General features: G+C 40.3%; 2 protein-coding genes and 1 long non-coding RNA gene across 10 annotated transcripts; 2 read left to right on the top strand and 1 right to left on the bottom strand.

The window, feature by feature from the left end:
- Window positions 1-21: 21 nt before the first annotated feature.
- On the top strand, window positions 22-11,944 carry LOC125284448 (sorting nexin-14-like). 6 transcript variants are annotated; one of them, XM_048228394.1, is made up of 31 exons: window positions 27-203; window positions 736-880; window positions 965-1,085; window positions 1,166-1,239; window positions 1,343-1,421; window positions 1,516-1,559; window positions 1,653-1,740; window positions 1,911-1,995; window positions 2,205-2,361; window positions 2,731-2,806; window positions 2,923-2,967; window positions 3,082-3,162; window positions 3,872-3,986; window positions 4,090-4,245; window positions 4,483-4,607; window positions 5,063-5,121; window positions 5,528-5,554; window positions 6,706-6,846; window positions 7,465-7,597; window positions 8,947-9,133; window positions 9,263-9,346; window positions 9,552-9,652; window positions 9,788-9,899; window positions 10,001-10,041; window positions 10,194-10,313; window positions 10,480-10,603; window positions 10,756-10,920; window positions 11,131-11,226; window positions 11,323-11,414; window positions 11,544-11,600; window positions 11,690-11,944. In XM_048228394.1, exons 2-31 carry the CDS (start codon window positions 744-746, stop codon window positions 11,729-11,731), a joined length of 2,964 nt encoding a protein of 987 aa, XP_048084351.1. In that variant the 5' UTR covers window positions 27-203; window positions 736-743; the 3' UTR covers window positions 11,732-11,944. The 6 variants fall into 6 exon arrangements, with proteins under 6 accessions (XP_048084355.1, XP_048084351.1, XP_048084350.1 ...); XM_048228393.1 differs by having other exon boundaries at window positions 27-439; XM_048228395.1 differs by lacking the exon at window positions 5,528-5,554 and having other exon boundaries at window positions 27-439.
- A 730-nt stretch (window positions 11,945-12,674) lies between these two features.
- On the bottom strand, window positions 12,675-13,705 carry LOC125284453. Its single transcript, XR_007191865.1, has 3 exons — window positions 13,623-13,705; window positions 13,455-13,512; window positions 12,675-12,755 (listed from the first exon to the last, which is right to left on the bottom strand). It is a non-coding gene; the product is annotated as an uncharacterized LOC125284453 (long non-coding RNA).
- On the top strand, window positions 12,781-19,346 carry senp6b (SUMO specific peptidase 6b). 3 transcript variants are annotated; one of them, XM_048228399.1, is made up of 19 exons: window positions 12,781-12,876; window positions 12,999-13,200; window positions 13,467-13,543; window positions 13,649-13,783; window positions 13,880-13,935; window positions 14,081-14,307; window positions 14,483-14,650; window positions 14,878-14,911; window positions 15,176-15,340; window positions 15,498-15,667; window positions 15,933-16,066; window positions 16,152-16,268; window positions 16,379-16,498; window positions 16,758-16,850; window positions 17,051-17,336; window positions 17,465-17,517; window positions 17,924-17,989; window positions 18,067-18,208; window positions 18,332-19,345. In XM_048228399.1, exons 2-19 carry the CDS (start codon window positions 13,183-13,185, stop codon window positions 18,476-18,478), a joined length of 2,208 nt encoding a protein of 735 aa, XP_048084356.1. In that variant the 5' UTR covers window positions 12,781-12,876; window positions 12,999-13,182; the 3' UTR covers window positions 18,479-19,345. The 3 variants fall into 3 exon arrangements, with proteins under 3 accessions (XP_048084356.1, XP_048084358.1, XP_048084357.1); XM_048228401.1 differs by lacking the exon at window positions 13,467-13,543 and having other exon boundaries at window positions 18,332-19,346; XM_048228400.1 differs by lacking the exon at window positions 12,999-13,200 and having other exon boundaries at window positions 12,799-12,876; window positions 18,332-19,346.
- Window positions 19,347-19,879: the final 533 nt, after the last annotated feature.

The following is a 19,879-nucleotide window of genomic DNA, read 5'->3' as shown; positions in this document are numbered from 1 at the left end:
GCTGCTGGATCAATCCACTACCATGCGGATCTGTGGGGAATACAACCCGCCTGTCTAAAATCTTCGGTGATGTTGGTACAGTGGGTCATGCTGGGCAATTGCCATCTTCGAAGACCGGAGGTGACATCAGCTAGAAGCAAAACAACTGAAGTAACGCTGCAAACCCGGTGTGGGACGGCAAGCAAGAACATGCCTCGTTTCAAGTGCGTGGTAGTGTCGCCACTACGCTGCATCACCATAGCCTAGGAATATTGCAGTCATTTGAAAGGTCCTTTTTAATGGCTGAGTACTTTGTGAACGCCAGATGGAAATGGCAGCGTTGATTATGAACCAAGCCAGCTAGCCGACTAGCTTAGCGTTAAATAATTTGGGTCAAAAAAACAATGCCGTGACAGCCACAGCGAAATCAGAATAAATAGCCCCCTGGGCATTTGAGTCGGTAGGTAAACACAATATATCTTATTACCAATTTGTAAGTTTGTGCATGGGATGGATCTCAAAAGATTGCGAATTACATCTCCTACGACGACCTGGTCAGTGAAATGGCCGGATTGTCAAAGCGCCAACGTTAACGTCAGTGTTATTGGGGATAAAAAAATATGTAACCAGTGTAATGCAATGTACTGGTGCACAGCAGTTTTAGCGCAATAACACTTGCATGAGCGTAATAGGTTATGTATTCTGGATGCAAACGCATCCTGGTGTGTAGCTGAACCTGTGGTTCCTCCGATGCAGGATTAAAAATGACAGGCATAAGGGCACGTTTGACAAGTCTGAGACAGAGGCTGAAGCTGGACTTATTCAAAGAAGTCGGGCGACAGTACCCAGTGTTCTGCTTTCTCCTTGTTATTTTGCTTCTATCCACCGTCCTTCTGAATAGGTATTTTCTACATTAAATATACATCCTTAGTTTTTAGACTAGGTGTATAGGTATGAATAATAATATTTCCGACAATGTTTCTAGATTTCTACACATTATTATGGTCTTCTGGTCCTTCCTGGCGGGCGTTGTTACATTCTATTGCTCACTTGGACCAGACACTCTACTACCCAGTATATTTCTATCCATCAGGCCAAAGGTTAAGGTTAGTATGCAGTTGTGGTGCATATTGTTTGGGCTGAGATTAAAATGGAAAGATGAATATATTTGTTACTGTTATTACAGCAAGATCAGCAGGAGCTGTTTCCATTGGGGCACAGTTGTGCAGTCTGTGGAAAGATTAAGTGCAAAAGACACAGGTGAGCCAACTATTTTTCATTGTTTGATCATGGCATCTTTTGTTTTTTTTTTAAATTTGTAATTAAACTGGATCAAATCAAAATCTTGTTTTGTCTTTGACAGACCAACATTGCTTTTAGAAAACTATCAGCCTTGGCTAGACTTAAAAGTGCATTCCAAGGTGGATGTCTCTCTATCAGAGGTATGAACTTCAATAGACTTTCAGTTCTTTTCATTTAGCTTTAATTCAGAAAATAGTGTTTGTTTAGCATATGCTACATCTTTTACCCTTACAGATTTTGGAATTGGTCCTTGAAAATTTTGTGTACCCGTGGTACAGGTAAGGTTTCAGCTGCTCTTTTGGATTTTTATCATTTTTGGCCCATTCCAGTAGTCAAATAGATCATTAACATTAAGCAACTTCCTTTGGCAGAGATATCACAGATGATGAGGCTTTTGTGGATGAGCTCAGAGTCACCTTGCGCTTTTTTGCTGCAGTGTTGGTGCGCCGGACACAGAAGGTGAAATTCAGTTTTAATCATAAGGATCAGTGGTTGCAGATCTATTGCAGGTGTATAGGTTTACTGGTTTAACAAAAACTCCATTTGTAGTCATTAGATGGAAAAATACAAACTTTCCAGTGTAGTAGCCTGCTTTGTGTGGTCACATGGCTATATTGAATTATTTGCAGGTGGATGTCCCTTCACTCATCACACAAAAACTGCTCAAGGCTGCCATGAAACACATTGAGATTATTGCCAAAGCAAGGCAGAAAGGTTGGTAAAGTGATCCATATATAAACTAGGGAAAAGCCATGTTAGCAAAATGACAGTGACAGTAACTACTGTCAATACAAAGTCACACCAGCATAGATTGCAGGGACCTGAAAGAGTCGACTGCTGCAGTGTACAATGCATGTGTGAGGACCAGGAGGAAGACATTTTGTGGAAGCTTACCTGTATGCTGCTGCTTTCTGTTACCTCAGTGAAGAACTCAGAGTACCTGCAGCAGGCTGCCCTGGAGGAGTATGGGCCCGACCTGCACATGGCCCTCCGCAGCCGCAGAGACGAGCTGCTGTACCTGAGGAAGCTGACCGAGGTGCTCTTCCCATACATTCTGCCACCCAAAGCAACTGACTGCAGGTGGGCCTCTAAATTGTGCTTAAATCTGGTTAGCATCATAACCACGCTGTGCTAATTTGTTGTATTCAAGTTAATTCTGAAAACCAACCACCACAAATGGAATTCAGTTCTGTGGGAAACACTGTCTTGGTAAAGGGTTGTCTGTCTTCTATCAGTCTGCTTACAACTTAACAGAGATCTTTCTTTGGACTTATTATACACAACCACTTAAAGATGGGGTACAGTGATAAACAGACTATAATTTCAATATAAACATAAATATGAAAACCAGACCATAAAGTCACTGTGTTGATGTTTGTGCTTCTGTCATCCTCTCAGCATTTCTCTTGCCTTACAACCTCCTCCACCAACTAATTTCCTTTTCTACAGGTCTCTCACTTTCCTCATGAGAGAAGTGTTGTCTGGTTCTGTTTTCCTCCCGTCTATGGACTACTTGGCTGATCCTGTAAGAGACACCAAAATCCTTATTTGACATACATTTCCATATTTAATTTCCTAATGTGATGCTGACCAGGATGCATTAGGGCATGGTTGTAATTGTAGCTGTGCTTTCTGTACTAGGATACAGTGAACCATCTGCTGCTGATATTTATAGACAGTTCTCCGGTAAGCAAAAGTAGTTGAACTGTCTATGTCACATTTGTTTGTGAGTCCTTGCCCTTGACGTAGTAGCTGTGGTTGTGATGTGTTTGTAATGGAAGACCTTGAATCCCTCCATAGCCAGAGGCTGCAACAGAGCCAACTTCAACCTTGGTGCCATTCCTGCAGAAGTATGCTGAACCTCGCAACAAGAAGGTCTCGGTGAGGGCTCATGGTGCTTGCTTCTTTGTCACTACGTCAAAGTCAAAGTCTGCTTTATTGTCAATTTCTTCACATGCCAAGACATACAAAGAGATCGAAATTACGTTTCTCACTATCCCACAGTGGAGACAAGACATATTTTATCAATTAAGTCCACAGACAAAACATAACATTCAAGTAAACAATAAAAAGTAAATAAGAAGGCACATACAATGAATAAATAAGAGCAGCAAAATTGGGTTGAAATTGTGCAATTGTGCATAGACAGTCAACATAGTAGTGAAAAGTCAGGCCAATAAATGGCTGAGGTAGTTCTGTTTGACCTAAGTAAGCAAGTGGCATAGTGGTGCAAGTTATGTAAGAACAGCAGAAGTGTGTTGTGTTTTCAGGACAACAGGACAACAACAACAAGTTGCAAAGTGTGCAAGTGTACAAGTGGAGTAGTGCATGGCAGCCATTGTGGGTCCAAAGTCCAGGATGTTATTGAGCTGAGGGTGGAGGGGGGAGAGAGTTCGTCTTTTCGTCTTTTACGTCTTTTCCTGATGCTGACTCAAGCATTGCCTATTTTTTGCCTATGCTTGTGCTTATGGTCTTGTTCATGGTTTGAACTGGTACATTTTTTTGCTGAGTTACTAAATTGTCTAGATTTAACACATTGCACTTTTTCTGGTGCTGACTCAAGCTTTGCTTTTGGCCTGTCAATGCACAGGTGCTGAAGCTGGAGTTGAAGGAGATCCGTGAGCAGCAGGACCTGCTCTTCCGCTTCATGAACTTCCTCAAACAGGAGGGTGCCGTGCACGTCCTGCAGTTCTGCTTGACCGTAGGTCAGTTGGTCCACCCATCCCACTAAACCTTTGTCAGTGTGTGAGTTAAGTATGGAACACAGCCATCATAAATCAGAATGAAATGTTATGTCTCATTTCACAGAGGAGTTCAATGACAAGATCCTGTGCCCAGAACTGACTGATGCTGAGAAGCTCATGCTACATGAAGAGGTAAAGAAGATTTATACCACCTACTGTCTGGATGAGAGCATTGACAAGATTCGCTTCGACCCTTTCATTGTGGAGGAAATCAGAAACAGTGAGTTGCTGATTTCTTACTTCTTACATGTGTTGGATTTTATCAGTAGGCTTCCCCTGTGAGTTCCGAAGTAAGTTTAAACAGGTCCCTCAGTTCCTTTACAGTTATTTAAATCACAGTGAGAAAGCGGACATCCCTCAGCTAAAAACAGACCTTCCCTTTAATTCTGACACTTATCATTAGCTACACTCTTTTTATGAGTCATAAAAACATAAAAACATACTTCCTCCCCTGCAGTTGCTGAAGGCCCATATGCGGATGTGGTGAAGCTGCAGACCATGCGCTGCCTGTTTGAAGCCTATGAACACGTCTTGTCCCTGTTGGAGAATGTCTTCACACCCATGTTCTGCCACAGTGATGAGGTAACCCAGAGGAAAGCCTGCCCCCCTAACCCCACACACACACACACACACGGCCCCTGTCCCCCACTGACCAATGCCCCTCCCCTTAATCACAGAGCAGCCCTCACAGCGCTAATCTGCCAACTGTGCACAATCAGTGCTTGTGTCATCACCACAGGAAGACACATGACTGGACGATGACTTCACTCTGGCAACGAGCCCTCAGACAGGGGTTTATGCCACGGGGGCATCTGTAGCACAAGAGATGGCTGTCTTTGGTGTAAATCACACGTAATGGAGGGTGTGTTGAATAGTGGAGAGAGTTTCTAGAATCTTTTGAAGATCCTGTTGAATTGTTTATGTCTACATGGTCATGAGATGAAATTGATGGTAATGCATCAATTTCAAAATCTTGCCCAAAAAAGAAAAGCGGTTATAACCAGTAGTAATGGAGTAATATTTTATGTATGTTTCAGTACTTCAGACAACTTTTGAGAGGGGCCGAGTCCCCTACCAGGAACTCCAAGCTGAGCAGGTGGGTGTGAGTTCACCTCCCTGTGCAGTTCATTAGTCTCAAGTGGTGGGTATATCTGAAGCCAGTCACTGGATTTCCTTTGATGTTTTCAATGGAATTTTTTATTGTATTTTTTGTACTACCACGTTGTGCATGAAGCACAAGTTGATGAATTGGCGTCCCTCACCTAGATGCTTGGTAAAATACGTCACTAGTACTTCAGATAGACTAACATCACTGACACATCTGAATATCACTGTTTTGTTTTTTTACCAGCATCTTGTGTTTAACTTTCTGTTGGTTGTGTCCACTACATGGTTTATGTTGACAAACACGGTTCACCAGTTGTATATTGTAGTGTCCACTGGTGTTTGATCATGGGGTAAGCTTATGGGCCAGTTATAACCCCCTGTGCCTGTTATTTCAGAAATAGCGTGAGTTTGGATGACATTCGGTGAGTATGCTGTGCAGCTTTCCTCTGCCCTTTTCATGCTGCTCGCAGGGTAACTGTACTTGCTGGACTGCAGTCAGAATACAAAGCTGCTTTTGATAACCGTCTCATCAGATGATATGGATGCAACAGTTTCAGCCACTGCTCATGAACTATTTGAATTGAGATGGCTCTTGGTGTCTGATAGCATTTAGCCTCTGCTAAGGTCCATGCATAAAGCCTTTTCAGCAGTGGCGGTGAAGCCATCTTTACAGTAGGTGTGACTGGTTATGCTTCTCTGGGTCTAAGCAGCAGTCAGGTGAGAGAGAGTGGAAAACCTTAACTTAACTTTGCTACTCGTTTTCCCCTGTGACTGTTTTTGGGGGATTTTTTCTGGAGATGACTTTATGTCAATGACAGAATAATGAAAAGGGTCTGAACAATGTGCAAAAGTTCAAGAAACACTTTCCTAAATGCTGAAAAGTCCTGTGACATACAAATAACAGGTGGTGTAATCATTACAAGATGATTGAAGAAATCCAAGGTCTTCCTGCTTGCTGTTTGATTTTATGATAGGATCGTTAGCTTGTTTTTCTTGGCTGTAGATTAAATTTAACGCACTCTCGTTGCCTTCCTCCCCCTATAATTGGGAAGCAGCAGATGCACAGCAGCTCTCCATCTGTCCTAACATCCCAAATGAGACTAAGTGTCATGCTAGAGCATTTCTGATAACCAGAGAAATACAACCAGCCTTCATACCTTTTGAACAGACTGTGTTTACCAGTTTAAAGTAAACTGATTGTCCAGCTGATTTAAAACCTTAACGTATTTACAAATTAAATAGTCATTTGTCAGTTTACTCAGAGTTAGCATCACATAAGCAAGATGCTGTTTAGCCACTGGCTTTGGTTTAAAAAAGGCAGCACTTATGGTAACATGGACTGAGGCTTTTGTCGCTGGAATGAGGAAGAGGCAGAAGAGAATGGCACTGTTTCTTGCGCCACCCCATGTGTGAACACCTTCCTACTCTGCTAACCTCCGTCCCCCACGTCTCTCTCTCTCTCTCTCTCTCTCTCTCTCTCTCTCATACCTCTCCACCACCATTGGATTGTGCTTGTTGTCTGTCTCCATCCCTGTGGCATGCTGTGTCGGTTAATAAAAAAACTGGGCTCTAGTTCTTCAGAGTGGGATTGTCCGCTGAGTGTGGAGTGCCCGTCCATCTCTCCGGGCTCATCACCCGCATTCGTCTCCCCCCATTTCCAGTCCATTCACACCTTCCCGCCCAGTGGCCTAGCGAGCCGTACTGCCTTGCAGAAGTAAGTCGGGCCCCATCACAAGTCACCAACCCCCGCCCCCCCCGTCATCATTCCCCAGCATGGGCCGTTGTGTTCCCTCCTGATTTTGTGTTTGAGTATGTTTGTGTCCTATGTGTGTTTTATGTATCCTTGAGGCTTAGCATGACTGTTGTGATCCGATTTGCATACATGGAACAAAATGCAATCTGATGTGTATTTATTTGTCTATTTATGTACTAATGTATTTGTTTATTTATTCCTTTCTTTATTTACTTGCTTTCTGTGCTTCAACTAATGTCAGGCAGGTTCCCATGCAATTTTGTGCGTAGGAGATGTTTAAAGCTGACATTTTCAGATTTATTCCATTGTTCCATGATATACTAGTATATGTTTTAACTTTGATTATGTGTAGCATTATCAGTAGTATCATAAAGATGCTGCATATGTTTGGCTGGACTTGATTTAAACCTGTGGGTGTTCAAAAATCTAAAACCCAAAGTGTCTGCTCTGAATGGGACAAATGCTCCTCAACCACTTTACATTCTGCATGTGCAATGAGATGGGGTCTTCATCATAAATGGATTCACAAATAAGGGTGAAGATGATGACTTCTGTGTATTTTGTGTGTGTGACCTGCAGAAACACCTCAAAACGGGGAGAATCGTTTGGGATCAGTCGAATTGGGAGTAAAATCAAAGGCGTGTTTAAGAGCACCACTATGGAGGGGGCCATGCTGCCCTCCTACGGACTGGCAGAGGGAGAGGACGACATGGTCAGTGAGACATTCTCATTTCTGACTAAAACATAAAATAAATGGCCTGATAATGCATTATGAGTGCTGAAGGGAATGTATCATTCATTTTGTGTGCATTTTAAGTGGAAAATGTATTGCTCTTCTAAAGAAAATGGTGTAAGAAATTACACCCACCAAGACAAATAATGTGTTATTTAAAAGGCAGTATTTTAAAGACTTTACACAACAATAAAGTAGATAGATAGATAGTTTATTGATCCCCAGGGGAAATTCAAGGTCTCAGTAGCATACAGACAACACACACACATTCACTAACAGCAGAAAAAGTAATTAAACATATATAATATAAAAACACAACTAAGCAATGAGGACGTAGAAGATAAGTAGAAGATAAAGAATATACTACTAAATATAGTAAAATACAAATTATACTAACTAACACTTAATCTAAATCAATTCTAAAAACAGTATCCACATAGTGGTGATTAATCAATCAAGAGGCGTTTGCAATGACTGAGCCTGTGATTCTCTGTGCATAGTAAGGTAAGGTAAGGTAAGGTGCTCTGTGTGAGTGAGTGTCACGGTGATAGTGCAATGGTGATAGTGGTCATGGTAGCAATATCATGGACTCCTTTGCTGTCCATTTCAGAAGATTTAATAGATAACAGTCTGTCAATTAACTATTACTTTTCCTATGAATATTATTTTCCAGCAGTACCACCATGAGGGCTTTTGCTGCAGTATGAGTTCTTTTTGTTGAATGTCAACCATATTTTGTAGTCTTGTCGTAGTCTCCCTTGTAACAGCTTGCCCTAGAGACCCTTCAGAATTTGACGTCATCCTCTCCACCCTGTATTAAAGCTGAAACAGTTAGGAAAACCCATTTTAAGCAGTTAGTTGATCCCTGATAGTTGAATTTGCCTAGTGTGAATCTAGTGAAATAGAAAATTAATTTATCTGAATAGTTTGTTATCTGTATTGTTGACCTATAATTGTGATGTCCTAATATCATTAAGAATTGTTTGTCAAGGATGGAAATGTAACTCAAACATTTTTCTTACATCCCAATCACATACTGTGGGAAATAAACAAAATGCCCTATCTTATAAAGGTTGTAACTAGAAGACAGCAGTGTCAAACTTTGTCTAGAGAAGTAGACAGAATACACCCAGATGCAACAATATTTTTAATTCAGGTTCCCAGCTTTTTTTCAACCTTATTATTTCAGCTGAAATTGGTGAAATACTCAACAGTAAACTGCATCATCAATGACAGATTATGTTTGAACACCTTTCCCCAAATCTGCCATTGTAGACACTGATGTTCTGTCCCATCTTGTTATGTGTGTATGTGTGTGGGGTGCTCAGGTGGAGGAAGCCATTATGGTTCTTGAAGACGACGCTCCTGTGGAGGCTATCGGCACCCCCAGCACCCCTCGCAACCTCTCCGCCTGGAGCATCACCATCCCTTACGTCGACTTCTTTGACGACGAGGTCAAGAAAGAAAGGATCCCCGTGTTTTGCATTGATGTTGAGCGTAATGACAGACGTGCTGGTGAGTGTTTAACAGTCGCATTATGAGAGTAATGTTGGAAATAAGAGAGAAAAACGTGTTTTGTATAGAATTTGGACAGAGCAAACACCACATTTCACCTAAGCCACTTCTTGTTAATGCTTCTCCCAGTGGGCCATGAGACCGAGAACTGGTCTGTCTACAGACGATACCTTGAGTTTTACGTCCTGGAGTCAAAACTCACTGAGTTTCATGGTGTGTATGCAAACCCCCACACACACACACAGTATGGTTAGATCTTAACTGTGGATGACTTCGCTGGGCTGCAGCTGTTGTGTTGTGTTTATGGCATGGAGTTACCATAGAGGAATCACCTCACCTCTTTGCACATGCTGGAAATGAAATTACCACGCCTTCTCGCTCTGTCACTGTTTCTCACAATGCTTTACTGTGATAACAGGCTCCTTTCCAGATGCACAACTGCCCTCTAAAAGAATAATCGGTCCAAAGAACTATGAGTTCTTAACATCTAAACGGGAAGAGTTCCAAGAATATCTACAGGTACAGAGGATGTTGCACAACATTACTTGCTTTCACTTTGATCTACTGAGCTTTGTAGGCTTCCTTTTGAGTTTTTATTGTTAACAATGCAGAATTAATCAGATTAATTGTGGATTTCTTATGTTCTTACACCAGAAACTACTACAACACCCTGAACTCAGCAATAGCCAACTGTTAGCAGACTTCCTCTCCCCTCATAGTATGGAATCCCAGTTCCATGACAAAATGCTTCCCGATGTCAACCTAGGTATTTTTGTAATGCACACACACACATGTGTAATACATTTCATACATACCCTTATATTTTGTGTCAGATTTCCTAACCAACAATTGTATTTTACTCCTCAGGGAAGATCATTAAATCTGTACCTGGAAAGTTAATAAAAGAAGTAAGTCACTCAATTATCCTAGTGGTAACTATGTGGTACCTTGTGATAGCTTATTGTCCTGCACTAATAACTAGTCTCTCCTCTCTGTCTTTAACCTTTGAAATCTAACACTTTGTTTTGTTCATTATGTTGGTTAAACTCTTTAACCTTAGAGAGGACAGCACCTGGAACCGTTCATCCAGTCATTCTTCAACTCCTGTGAGTCGCCAAAGCCCAAACCCAGCAGACCTGAGCTGACCATCCTCAGCCCCACATCGGAGAACGACAAAAAGGTATGTCCAGAGAGCCTCAGTAATGATGCTTAGTGCCCCCTAGTGGCATTTTAATGGTGTCCGCAAACAAATCCAGCTTACATCAGCATGATAGATATACCTTCCTCAAATCTTTCAAACTATTTTTAAAGCAAACTGATGGTTCTTGTTTATTTCTTTCCCAAAGCTTTTTAATGAGTTGTTCAAAAACAATGCCAATCGATCTGAAATCAGTGAGAAGAAGCATAATCAGAATTATTTCATGGAAATGATTACTGTGGAGGGAATTTATGACTATTTAATGTATGTCGGTAAGTGCAGTCTGTATTCACAGTCTTTCTTCATTTCTATGTTGTGGTTAAAAAATAATATACACAAAATTAATACACACTGTCTGCTTTTTTTTTCAAAAAGTACAATTCATCTGAACTGAGCCTTAAAAGCACTCTCTCATCAATACCAGGCAGAGTAGTCTTCCATATCCCTGATTGGCTGCACCACCTTTTGATGGGTGGAAGAATACTGCTCAAAAACACACTGGAGGCTTATACAGATTACTACCTGCATCGCAAACTGGACCAAGTTATGCTGGAGCATCGAGTGGTTTCCCTCATCACACTTCTTAGAGGTACTATATAGTAGCCTGACAGAAGTCTGTCCATATATCCACAAAATGAATATACCCATATATCTGGACAGTACCTGAGGTATAAAATATGTTGTTAAATGTACTTCCATTTTAGATGTTTTGTAATATTTCAATTTACTGGCAAATGCTTACAACATTTTTGCATATGTTTTTAGATATGAAATCATGTGCCAATATTTATTGTTTTAGATTCTGTATTCTGTGAAGCCAGTGAACCTCGCCCCCTTCAAGATAAGCAAAAAAGAGCTAAGAAAACATTTGAAGAAATGATGAAATATATACCAGGTAGATTTGTGTATTAGTCTATACATCAAATGATCTAACCAATAAAATTAAGACATACGCTTTAATTGAAAGTGTTAATATTGTGTTTATCTTCAGATTTTCTGACAAAATGTATTGGAGAAGAATCAAAGTACGAGGGAGTTCGGCTCCTCTTTGATGGACTCCAACAGCCAGTGTTAAACAAACAGGTAGGTCTGTTGGTAATCATAGGTAGGTAATGGAAGTGACTATGATGGGTGCATTTTATTCAGTAGAACAATGCCTGTTCCCATTCTCCATATGCAAATGGTTAAGTGTATTTTGTTTGATCTGTTAAGTTGACCTATGTCCTGCTGGACCTGACAATCCAAGAGCTCTTCCCTGAACTTAATAAGGTAATTATAAAGGACTGTGATTGACATTCCAGCTACATACTTAAAGCACCTATTGGAGAGGTCGTCTCATGCCATGCCATTCTTGACAGGTACAGAAAGAAACATGTCATTTGATGGCTCCATGGATGTAGGAAGCTACCTAGTGACTGTTGTCCTTCCAGCACCTGCTGCATGTGCAATCTACTGTATGAAAGCATAACACACCACAATGATCCTCTGACTGTAATGATGTTATTCTGTGACCAGCTATGTATAGCATGGGGAATGACACTGTAATGAATTTTGAGAAAAAAAAAGAACTGTAATATGTAATACAGAGAACTAAATAAAATATTTATTGCTTACTGGTATGGCATATTGATTAAAAAGAGTCAATCTAAATTCACTACAAGTAGTTGACTACAACTGATGGCAGCACATAGGCTTTTGGTCATCGAGCCAAACAGAAAAACAAACAGAAGATTCCAAACAACGGACATCTGTAAATTTTTTCTCCAAGTTCCAGTTGTCTCTTACAGTACGTACACAATTCCTCAATTCCCTTGAAGATATGGAGAGAGCGTGCCTTACTGTTTCCTGCAGGCATACACAAAGTGCTGGAGCTGATGGGATCCAATAATATGATTAATATGGGAATGGAATTTAATACACACATAATAGATAACATCTATTTTCAATGAGTCATTCAGATAGTTTCCCAGGGGTGTATTTACTACATCCACTTAAATGTACACATATGAAAGAGATTATCACTGGATACTAAGCAGAACTCCATGACAATCTAAGTAGGCCATAGGTGGGAATGATGGGTTGGTCCCATTTAGGGAAACAATATCCAGTGCTTTTGGCATATAGTATAGGCTGTAATCCTGTCCTTCCCCAGTTGATTACTTGCATTTGGGCACATTTTTTTGTATTTTGTAAGTTTTATATAAGTATATATAGTATAAGTATAAGTATACATACTATTTTCTGTGTATTTGTATACATAATGCAAATTATGCATGATCTATATCTGAAATATAAGCTAATTTGCATACATGTCAAAATAAATTTCAACAATGGATAAGGGGTCAACATTTTCAAGGTTTTCAGAATGTTCAAAGTTGTATGAGATTTTCTTCATTGAAGGTGGTACTTGGAGGAGGGAGGCACCTAACAAATCACAGCAAGGGGGGGGTTCGTCAGTCCGAATCTCAATGAAACAAAAACTCAACACTGCCATCCAGGGGCTGTTACACAAACATCACTAAATGTCGGTATTCGGCGGTGAAATGTAAGTTGTTTTCCCACATACGAAATTGCTTTCAAAACCTGTAGCCAACATTCTGTAAGTAACTAGACAGCTCTACAATTTTTCGTTATAAAAATGTTCATTATCTTCCAATCAACAAAAAGCCTTCTTAGGTGACACTGATACAGCTAGCAGCTGGCTACTCAAGCGGATGTCGAAAGAACGCAGCACTGCAAAAATAGCTAGGACACCTTAACGTCAGTTGAATCTCTCTTGAAACATCTTCAGAGTGAAAGACACTGTGTTCGCACGTGTTTTACATTTCAAGAAATTGGAGGATAACTTAAAATGGCCATGGAACTCAGTGTAAGTGAGATTCACAGATAGCAGTGTGTGATAGCTAACTAGCATTGCTAGCAAACTAAAGTGGTTAGGAAGCTAGTTACAATGTTTTAATTGCATAAACTAACGTTAGCTTCTTTGCGCCTAGTTTGTAACTTAGCTTGCCTCTAAAATTATTTCAGTTATAGTTTCTCGTCTTGTCTGTTTCGTTTCTACCAAGTTACTACTTATGATGGAACTAGGTGGAAACTGTTCTCAGACATTAACTACATATTTACCTGTCAACATAGCCACCGATGTCCCCCACCACCACTTCCTTCAGGAACGAGCCCAGACCTGTAAAAGGCAGGGTAAACAAACTATTCAGGTGCATAACCTTTGTTGTTGAGATTTGTTTGTAACTTTTATTTGAAACAAAATGCTCAAACAAGCCACTTTGAAATTACAGTAGTGTGTGTTATTTCCTTTCAAGCCATGTGTCCCAGTCGATGTATTTAAAACCAATCCATTGTGATTTGGTGGAGTTACCGACTACACCACGTGTGACTCAAGGGCGGCAGTTCCATCACACCATTAGTCTTTTACCTCTACAAAGAAAAGTGGAAAGGTTTGACTACTAGTATACATTTAATTTGTTTGTTTAGAAAGACTCCACAAAAATCTAAGAACAAATTCAAACATCCATTTTTTTATTCCATCCCAGGAGTGACCGCACACAACAGCTTCATCTGAAAAATACAAACAGTCCATTGTGCACAGGTACAGTAGAACCTTAAAATAGATAATAAAAAAAATGCATTGAGGGGTGAATTGGGCATTGGAATGGCTGAAATTGTTTGACCACACTCAAATGGCAAATTAAACCAAGCTGAATTATACTTTTTATTTGGACTACCTTTTCCAGCTCTTTTCCCTAGTGGTGATAGGTCTCCTCAAGAGGTCCCTGACTTTGGAATCTTCTCCAGCATTCCCAGTTTTGCTTCAAAGCCTTCAAGTTCTCTTCTCCCATCCATGGCACCCACTACAGATTTCAAGGCTGCTCTGAACTCTCTTCCCAAGTTCACTAGCCCCTACTTCTCAGCCTCAGAGTCCAAAATTACATTGCCAAGAAAATTCCGCATGAGAGATGAGGTATGGAATGAATTGTTAGATATGTTTATTTTTGTTGCATAGCAGTGTATCAATGTGGAATGGGTTTCGGAGAAGGCATTTAAATACTCTTTGACTATTAGTGTCTGTAAATTATAAGGAGACACTGGGCGCATCACTTTGTGTGGGACTGACATATCTGTGGATTCCTGCACAGCTTGGAGACGTGGCGAATAAACCTTCACCAAAGAAACGCAAAATCAAGTTGCATCTATCAGCTGTTACTGAACCGGCATTCAAGAAGCCAGAGCTGACAAATGTCTGTCTGGATATCTCAAGTTGGAGACTGGGATCATTACACAGTGTGACCAAGTGCACCGTTTCGGTAAGATTGTTTATTAAGAAAGTTTAGTTTATTGTTTTTTTTTTATCATAGCAACATTTCATGTAAGTGAAATTGAAAGTGAAAGTGTAAGTGATACTGACTGAATCATTATAGATTAATGTATTTCTTGAATTTCCCCTTGAGGATCAATAAAGTATCTATCTATCTATCTATCTATCTATCTATCTATCTATCTATATTTTATTTTCACTTTTATTTATGTGCAGGTCACTCATGAGCAAATTGAGATTAACCAGTGTGGTAAGAAGCCTGACTTTGTCCTTCCTATTTTGGAAAGTCTTTAAATATACATACTCATCCTTTAATGTTATCTTATGGTGTAGTGTTTGTGTGTGATCAGTTGTTATCAATGTTAGTCATTTTGGAACAAACTCATGTGTATTCTAGAATGGCAGACACTTGCCATTTAGGCAACACTATAATGTATAATTCAGTATCATCTGGTAATGTGTATATTGTTTGGGTTGTGACTTGTGATGCATTATGGACTATTTGATTTAATAGTGCATGTGCGGTCATCGGAGTTGACCAGCTGTGAGTTGTGCCTTGATCAGAAACTGCCAGTCATTTTCATCCAGTCCACCCCTGCTGGTAGTCTGCGACTACGGGTACAGCTGAATATGTCTCGGGAAAAATGGGCAGTGTGGTACGACTGTGGTTCAAGTGCCAGTGAGTTCTGTCAGCATTTGGAGAAATGCACCATATTTTTATGAATAATGCATCTAGAAAAAAAATTCCTACATTGGTGAGATGTCTTTCTGGTCCAGGTCATTCCAGCTTAAGGTTTTGGTAATGGTTGTGTCTGTCGTCATGTGTTTTTCCATAGGCCCAACAGAGAAATACATTGTGCTGATGCTTGAGAACTTGCCCTCGGCACAGCAGCAGAATGCTCTGGAGAAAATCCTATCCGACATTGGTAGAGCAAATCAGCTGAATGAGTTCCCACGCAAAATCTCTTTAGATGAAGCCAACAACAGACTAATGGCACAAGACAAGGGGAGTTCTGTTGCATCACTGTATGGAATTAATTATTTATGCTGGGAATGTTTATTACTCATTAATCTACCTTGGCTGACCTCATCACATGACACATTTTTATTTGTTTGATCAGTATAAACATTGCTCAAAGACTCTGTGTTATGGTGGGTTTCAGTTAGTGTTTCATGATTATGGCAATCAACATGATTCTGGAATCTCTCTACCTCCGTTTTAATTACTGCCTACAGGATGAATCTTATATCTGTGTTTGCGTTGTCAGCAGGTGGCACAGAGTCTTCCAGCCTCACCACAGAGTCAGCAGTTTAATGTCTTAGACACCGATGAGGAGGACTTGCTGGATGCTGGCGGCAACGCACTGACGGTCATTCCCACAGCTATCGCTGACTCAGTCCATAGGCAAGAGAATGTGATGCTGATAGTCGGAGTGCTCTCATTTCAGTTTTTGGACGATGTTTTTGGTTTAATTTGTGTTTTGTTCCAGGCTGTTGGTTTTCCCTCCTCCACCAGCTAAAGGAGGCATAGCAGTTACAAATGAGGACCTATGCTGCCTCAAAGAAGGGGAGTTCCTGAATGATGTAATCATAGACTTTTACCTGAAGTAAGGACATATTGGACATATTTTATATTCTGTCAATAGCATTGGAAACCTGTTAAAAAGTAAAACGACAGTAGCCATCAGTAATTGGTACTGTTTTTTCTTTTTCTCAGGTATTTGTTGTTGGAAAAGCTGAAGAGTGAAGATGCAGGGAGAACTCACATATTCAGTACTTTCTTCTACAAGCATCTCACCCAGGGAAGACGGAGGGATGGGACAAATGGAAAAGAACCGTAAGCATATTCAGTCCCGAAGAAAGTTTTATTATTGACCTGTTTCTTTTAGCCTGTTGCTTACTCATGCCAAAATTACGCACTATAACTATAAAGTTTTTTAAACCATTTCAGACAACAATGCAAGAAACTTCATCAAGGTTAAAAAATAATTCAGTGAAAGAATGAATATAAATAAAGAATTATATAGTAATGTTTAAATGCACTGTAACGTCTGTGGTTAAATGAGTTTCTCTTTTTCTGTGCCTTATTTACTCAGTCTTAAGAAGAGGAGGCACGATCGAGTCAAGTCATGGACCAGACATGTTGACCTCTTTGAAAAAGACTTTCTTTTTGTTCCCATAAATACGTCGTAAGTTTACTTAAGAAAGGTACACCTGCAGCGCGCATATACAAATAACACAAAACCACACATGCGCAAGCATGCACCCACGAGAAAAGACACACACACACACACACACACACACACACGAACACACACACACTTCATGTGTGGGTTTGTCTGGACTGAGAGAGTCTCTCCTCTGCCATGCTTATTCGATTTTCCTGAAGGGCCCACTGGTTCCTGGCCATTGTCTGCTTTCCTGGACGATGTCAACCTGATGCAGAGAGCCAGTCTCCATCCAACACCCTGGAGGATGTCAGCCCACAGGGGCCTGCTCAGTCCGACTGGCTGGAAACCAGCTTCTTCTGGAGGACTGGCCAAGACTTATCCTACTCCCCCAACCCCTTGTCATTGTTCTACAAGCCCACCAACGCAGCCACATGGCCAAATAAGGGGAGCACAGGGCCAGCAGATGTCTTTTCCTTTGAAGATGAAGAAGAGCAGGAAATGATGGTATGGTCTTTTAATCCTACTCTGAACAGTACAATGTAACGGTACAAACGGTATTGTTACAGTTACAATTGTATTTTCAATCAATTATTGTCAGTTTTTTTAACACTCTTCTTTTTGGTTTTGTCCAGAGTGAACTGCTGCAATACAAGACAAATGTTCAGAAACCATGCAGCACTGATCAGTGAGTTGTGAAGCTTCTCTCTTGCAAGAAGCTAAATGTATAGCATTTTTATGCCTTGGATGCTATTATTTTACTGACCACTAGATGGCATAGTTATTTTGTTACAAGCCTGAGGCTTTAGAAAAGTGGTCCTTCAATTTATCCATCAAGGGCAGGTATGATTGCAAGATTTGTTCCACCCAAAAGGTAACATATCTTATACAAGTAATAGATAACATGGTAACTTATCGTTGAATTACATCATCATGACAGCATGCTAACGTTGTCTCTTGGAATGTAAAACCACACCCCAGCCCTTAGTTTGCAGAATGCCATACTACTCTTCAATCGGATCCTGCACCTATGATAACACTTGTTTTATGAAGTTTCAGCTTGAGATGAATGAATAACAACTCTGTCTCTATAGACCCTGCATTCTCATCATGGACTCTCTAGGTTGTGGTCGGTCCAGTGTGGTCAACATCCTGAAAGAGTAAGTCACGGCCGTGTCATTAGGCTTAGCTTTCTAGTCCCAGGGGCTGGTCAGTAATGAGCTCTGTTCTGTAACAGGTACTTGGAGGAGGAGTGGAGGGTAAGAAAGGGAATTCAATGCAGTTTTGAGGTGAAGGGTTTTAGTCCGTCGGTCCCACAGCAGAACAACTCAAGTGACTGCGGGATTTACTTGCTACAGTATGTGGAGAGCTTCTTTGAGGTATGAGGCTGTATCACATACTTTGTTCTTTTTGTCACTAATTTGCACCGAATGTTTTATAGTTGGCATTTAAACTGGTACTTTTGCTGTGTTCTGTTTTGTTGCTCTTTTTCTTCATTTCAGAGTCCTCTTCGAAGTTTTGAAGCACCCATCGACCTGAATGATTGGTTTCCGCAGCCCCGTGTGGCGAAGAAGCGAAACGAAATTAGAAAGCTGATTCTGAAAATTCAAAACCAGCAACAAATGGCAGGAAAAGCTGAAGATGGGTAACCCTAGCTAGATGGGTCTGCTGCTCTTTCACTCTCATACATACACACACATGGACACACTCACTGACACACATGCTTAGAGGGCTACATACACACAATAAGACGGTTTCGGTTTGAATTGTTTTTTTAAAACCTGTTGTTACTTTTGCATTTTTGTTTGTGTATCGTACAGATTGGTCTGTTTTGTTCCTCTCCTCCTTGTAATTCGTAAATACAGCATGGTTCTAAATTATTTACGTAAAAAATATTATTTTGTTCCATTGGATTGTATTGATTAAATAATAAATCTTATTAAGTAATATATAAACATTCTTTTTGATTTTTTTTTTTGCCTACTACTAATGTAATGCTGTATTATGGTCTGCAATTTGAAGGGTAAATGGCAGCATTTTACAGTCTTAGCCACGGATGTTGAATTTACTAAGTGCCTTGCTGATCAATTATTTGTGAGACCCTTTGGAGTAGCCCATCTGTTCACTAAGTAAACAGACATATGGAATCTGGGTAATTTAAGCCCAAATGTCCAAACAACCCAGGGTAATCTCAATGAAGTTGTGACTAAAGCCACGGAAATTAGTCACAATTGACAGAATTGATGATGAGAATCTAGGAGGTTTCTCATCATGTAATATCACTTTTGCCTTTCTAACAGAACCATTTGCCATCTAATTGCATTATCAGCTTAGCAAGTCTAGGCATGCATATTGTAAAGGATTTAAGTCTAGCCTTAGCACACAAGGCTATTGTCCGCTTAATTGTGTGACTTCATAATGTCACAATGAATGAACTAATCTTAAATTTCCCTGGAATTTACACACAAATCTGTTTATTGTGTACTTTAATACTTTCTGAAGTACCATCTGTTTTCTGTCTTGAATGCGAGGTTAGCTGTTTTTGTCATTAAAAAATTAAGATGCTCCCTAGACATACAGTGATATATTTCTGAACAGATAGTATTTTGTATCCCCATGTCGTCTTATTGTTTCAGGTGTTTCTGGTAAATATTTTGTATTTTTAGTATAGCAAAATATTGTCAAATTCTATGAAACATATTCTTAAGTGCAGCATAATCACACCACTGGAAAAACTATGTTGATACAAACAAAAGAGTGGCATGTTATGGTAATGGTGCCCTGGGATATCTCTTATCCCAGATGGTTACCTGGACCATCAAGATGTTGGGCCCAGACATTGTTCTGGACTAGCAACAGCTGATGAATAATAAATGCCATTGTCCTAAGTACACCGACAGGGATGTATCATCAGAGATTTCCTGTGGTGCCTGTCCACTGGATTGGTCGAAGTATACAAAGTATAATATACACATTCATGCATAGTAATGGTCGAGCCCTGCTGTCCACCTGGTTGGAGTTGTGCGTTTGTTGTGCATAAAACATACTAA

This window comes from Alosa alosa, chromosome 19, assembly GCF_017589495.1.
Source record: "Alosa alosa isolate M-15738 ecotype Scorff River chromosome 19, AALO_Geno_1.1, whole genome shotgun sequence".
Lineage (NCBI taxonomy): Eukaryota > Metazoa > Chordata > Actinopteri > Clupeiformes > Clupeidae > Alosa > Alosa alosa.
The sequence above is the reverse complement of the archived record's forward strand: the minus strand, read 5'-3'. Positions and strand labels throughout refer to the sequence as shown.

Excerpts from the sequence above, each read along its gene's own strand:
- senp6b (XM_048228399.1), top strand. Across the intron at positions 16,067-16,151 it reads ATCGCTGACTCAGTCCATAG|GCTGTTGGTTTTCCCTCCTC; the intron begins GCAAGAGAATGT and ends GTTTTGTTCCAG. Across the intron at positions 17,337-17,464 it reads AAGAAGAGCAGGAAATGATG|AGTGAACTGCTGCAATACAA; the intron begins GTATGGTCTTTT and ends GGTTTTGTCCAG.
- LOC125284448 (XM_048228394.1), top strand. The coding sequence starts at position 744 with ATGACAGGCATAAGGGCACGTTTGACAAGTCTGAGACAGAGGCTGAAG. Across the intron at positions 1,240-1,342 it reads ATTAAGTGCAAAAGACACAG|ACCAACATTGCTTTTAGAAA; the intron begins GTGAGCCAACTA and ends TGTCTTTGACAG. Across the intron at positions 9,653-9,787 it reads AGTTCCAAGAATATCTACAG|AAACTACTACAACACCCTGA; the intron begins GTACAGAGGATG and ends TTCTTACACCAG.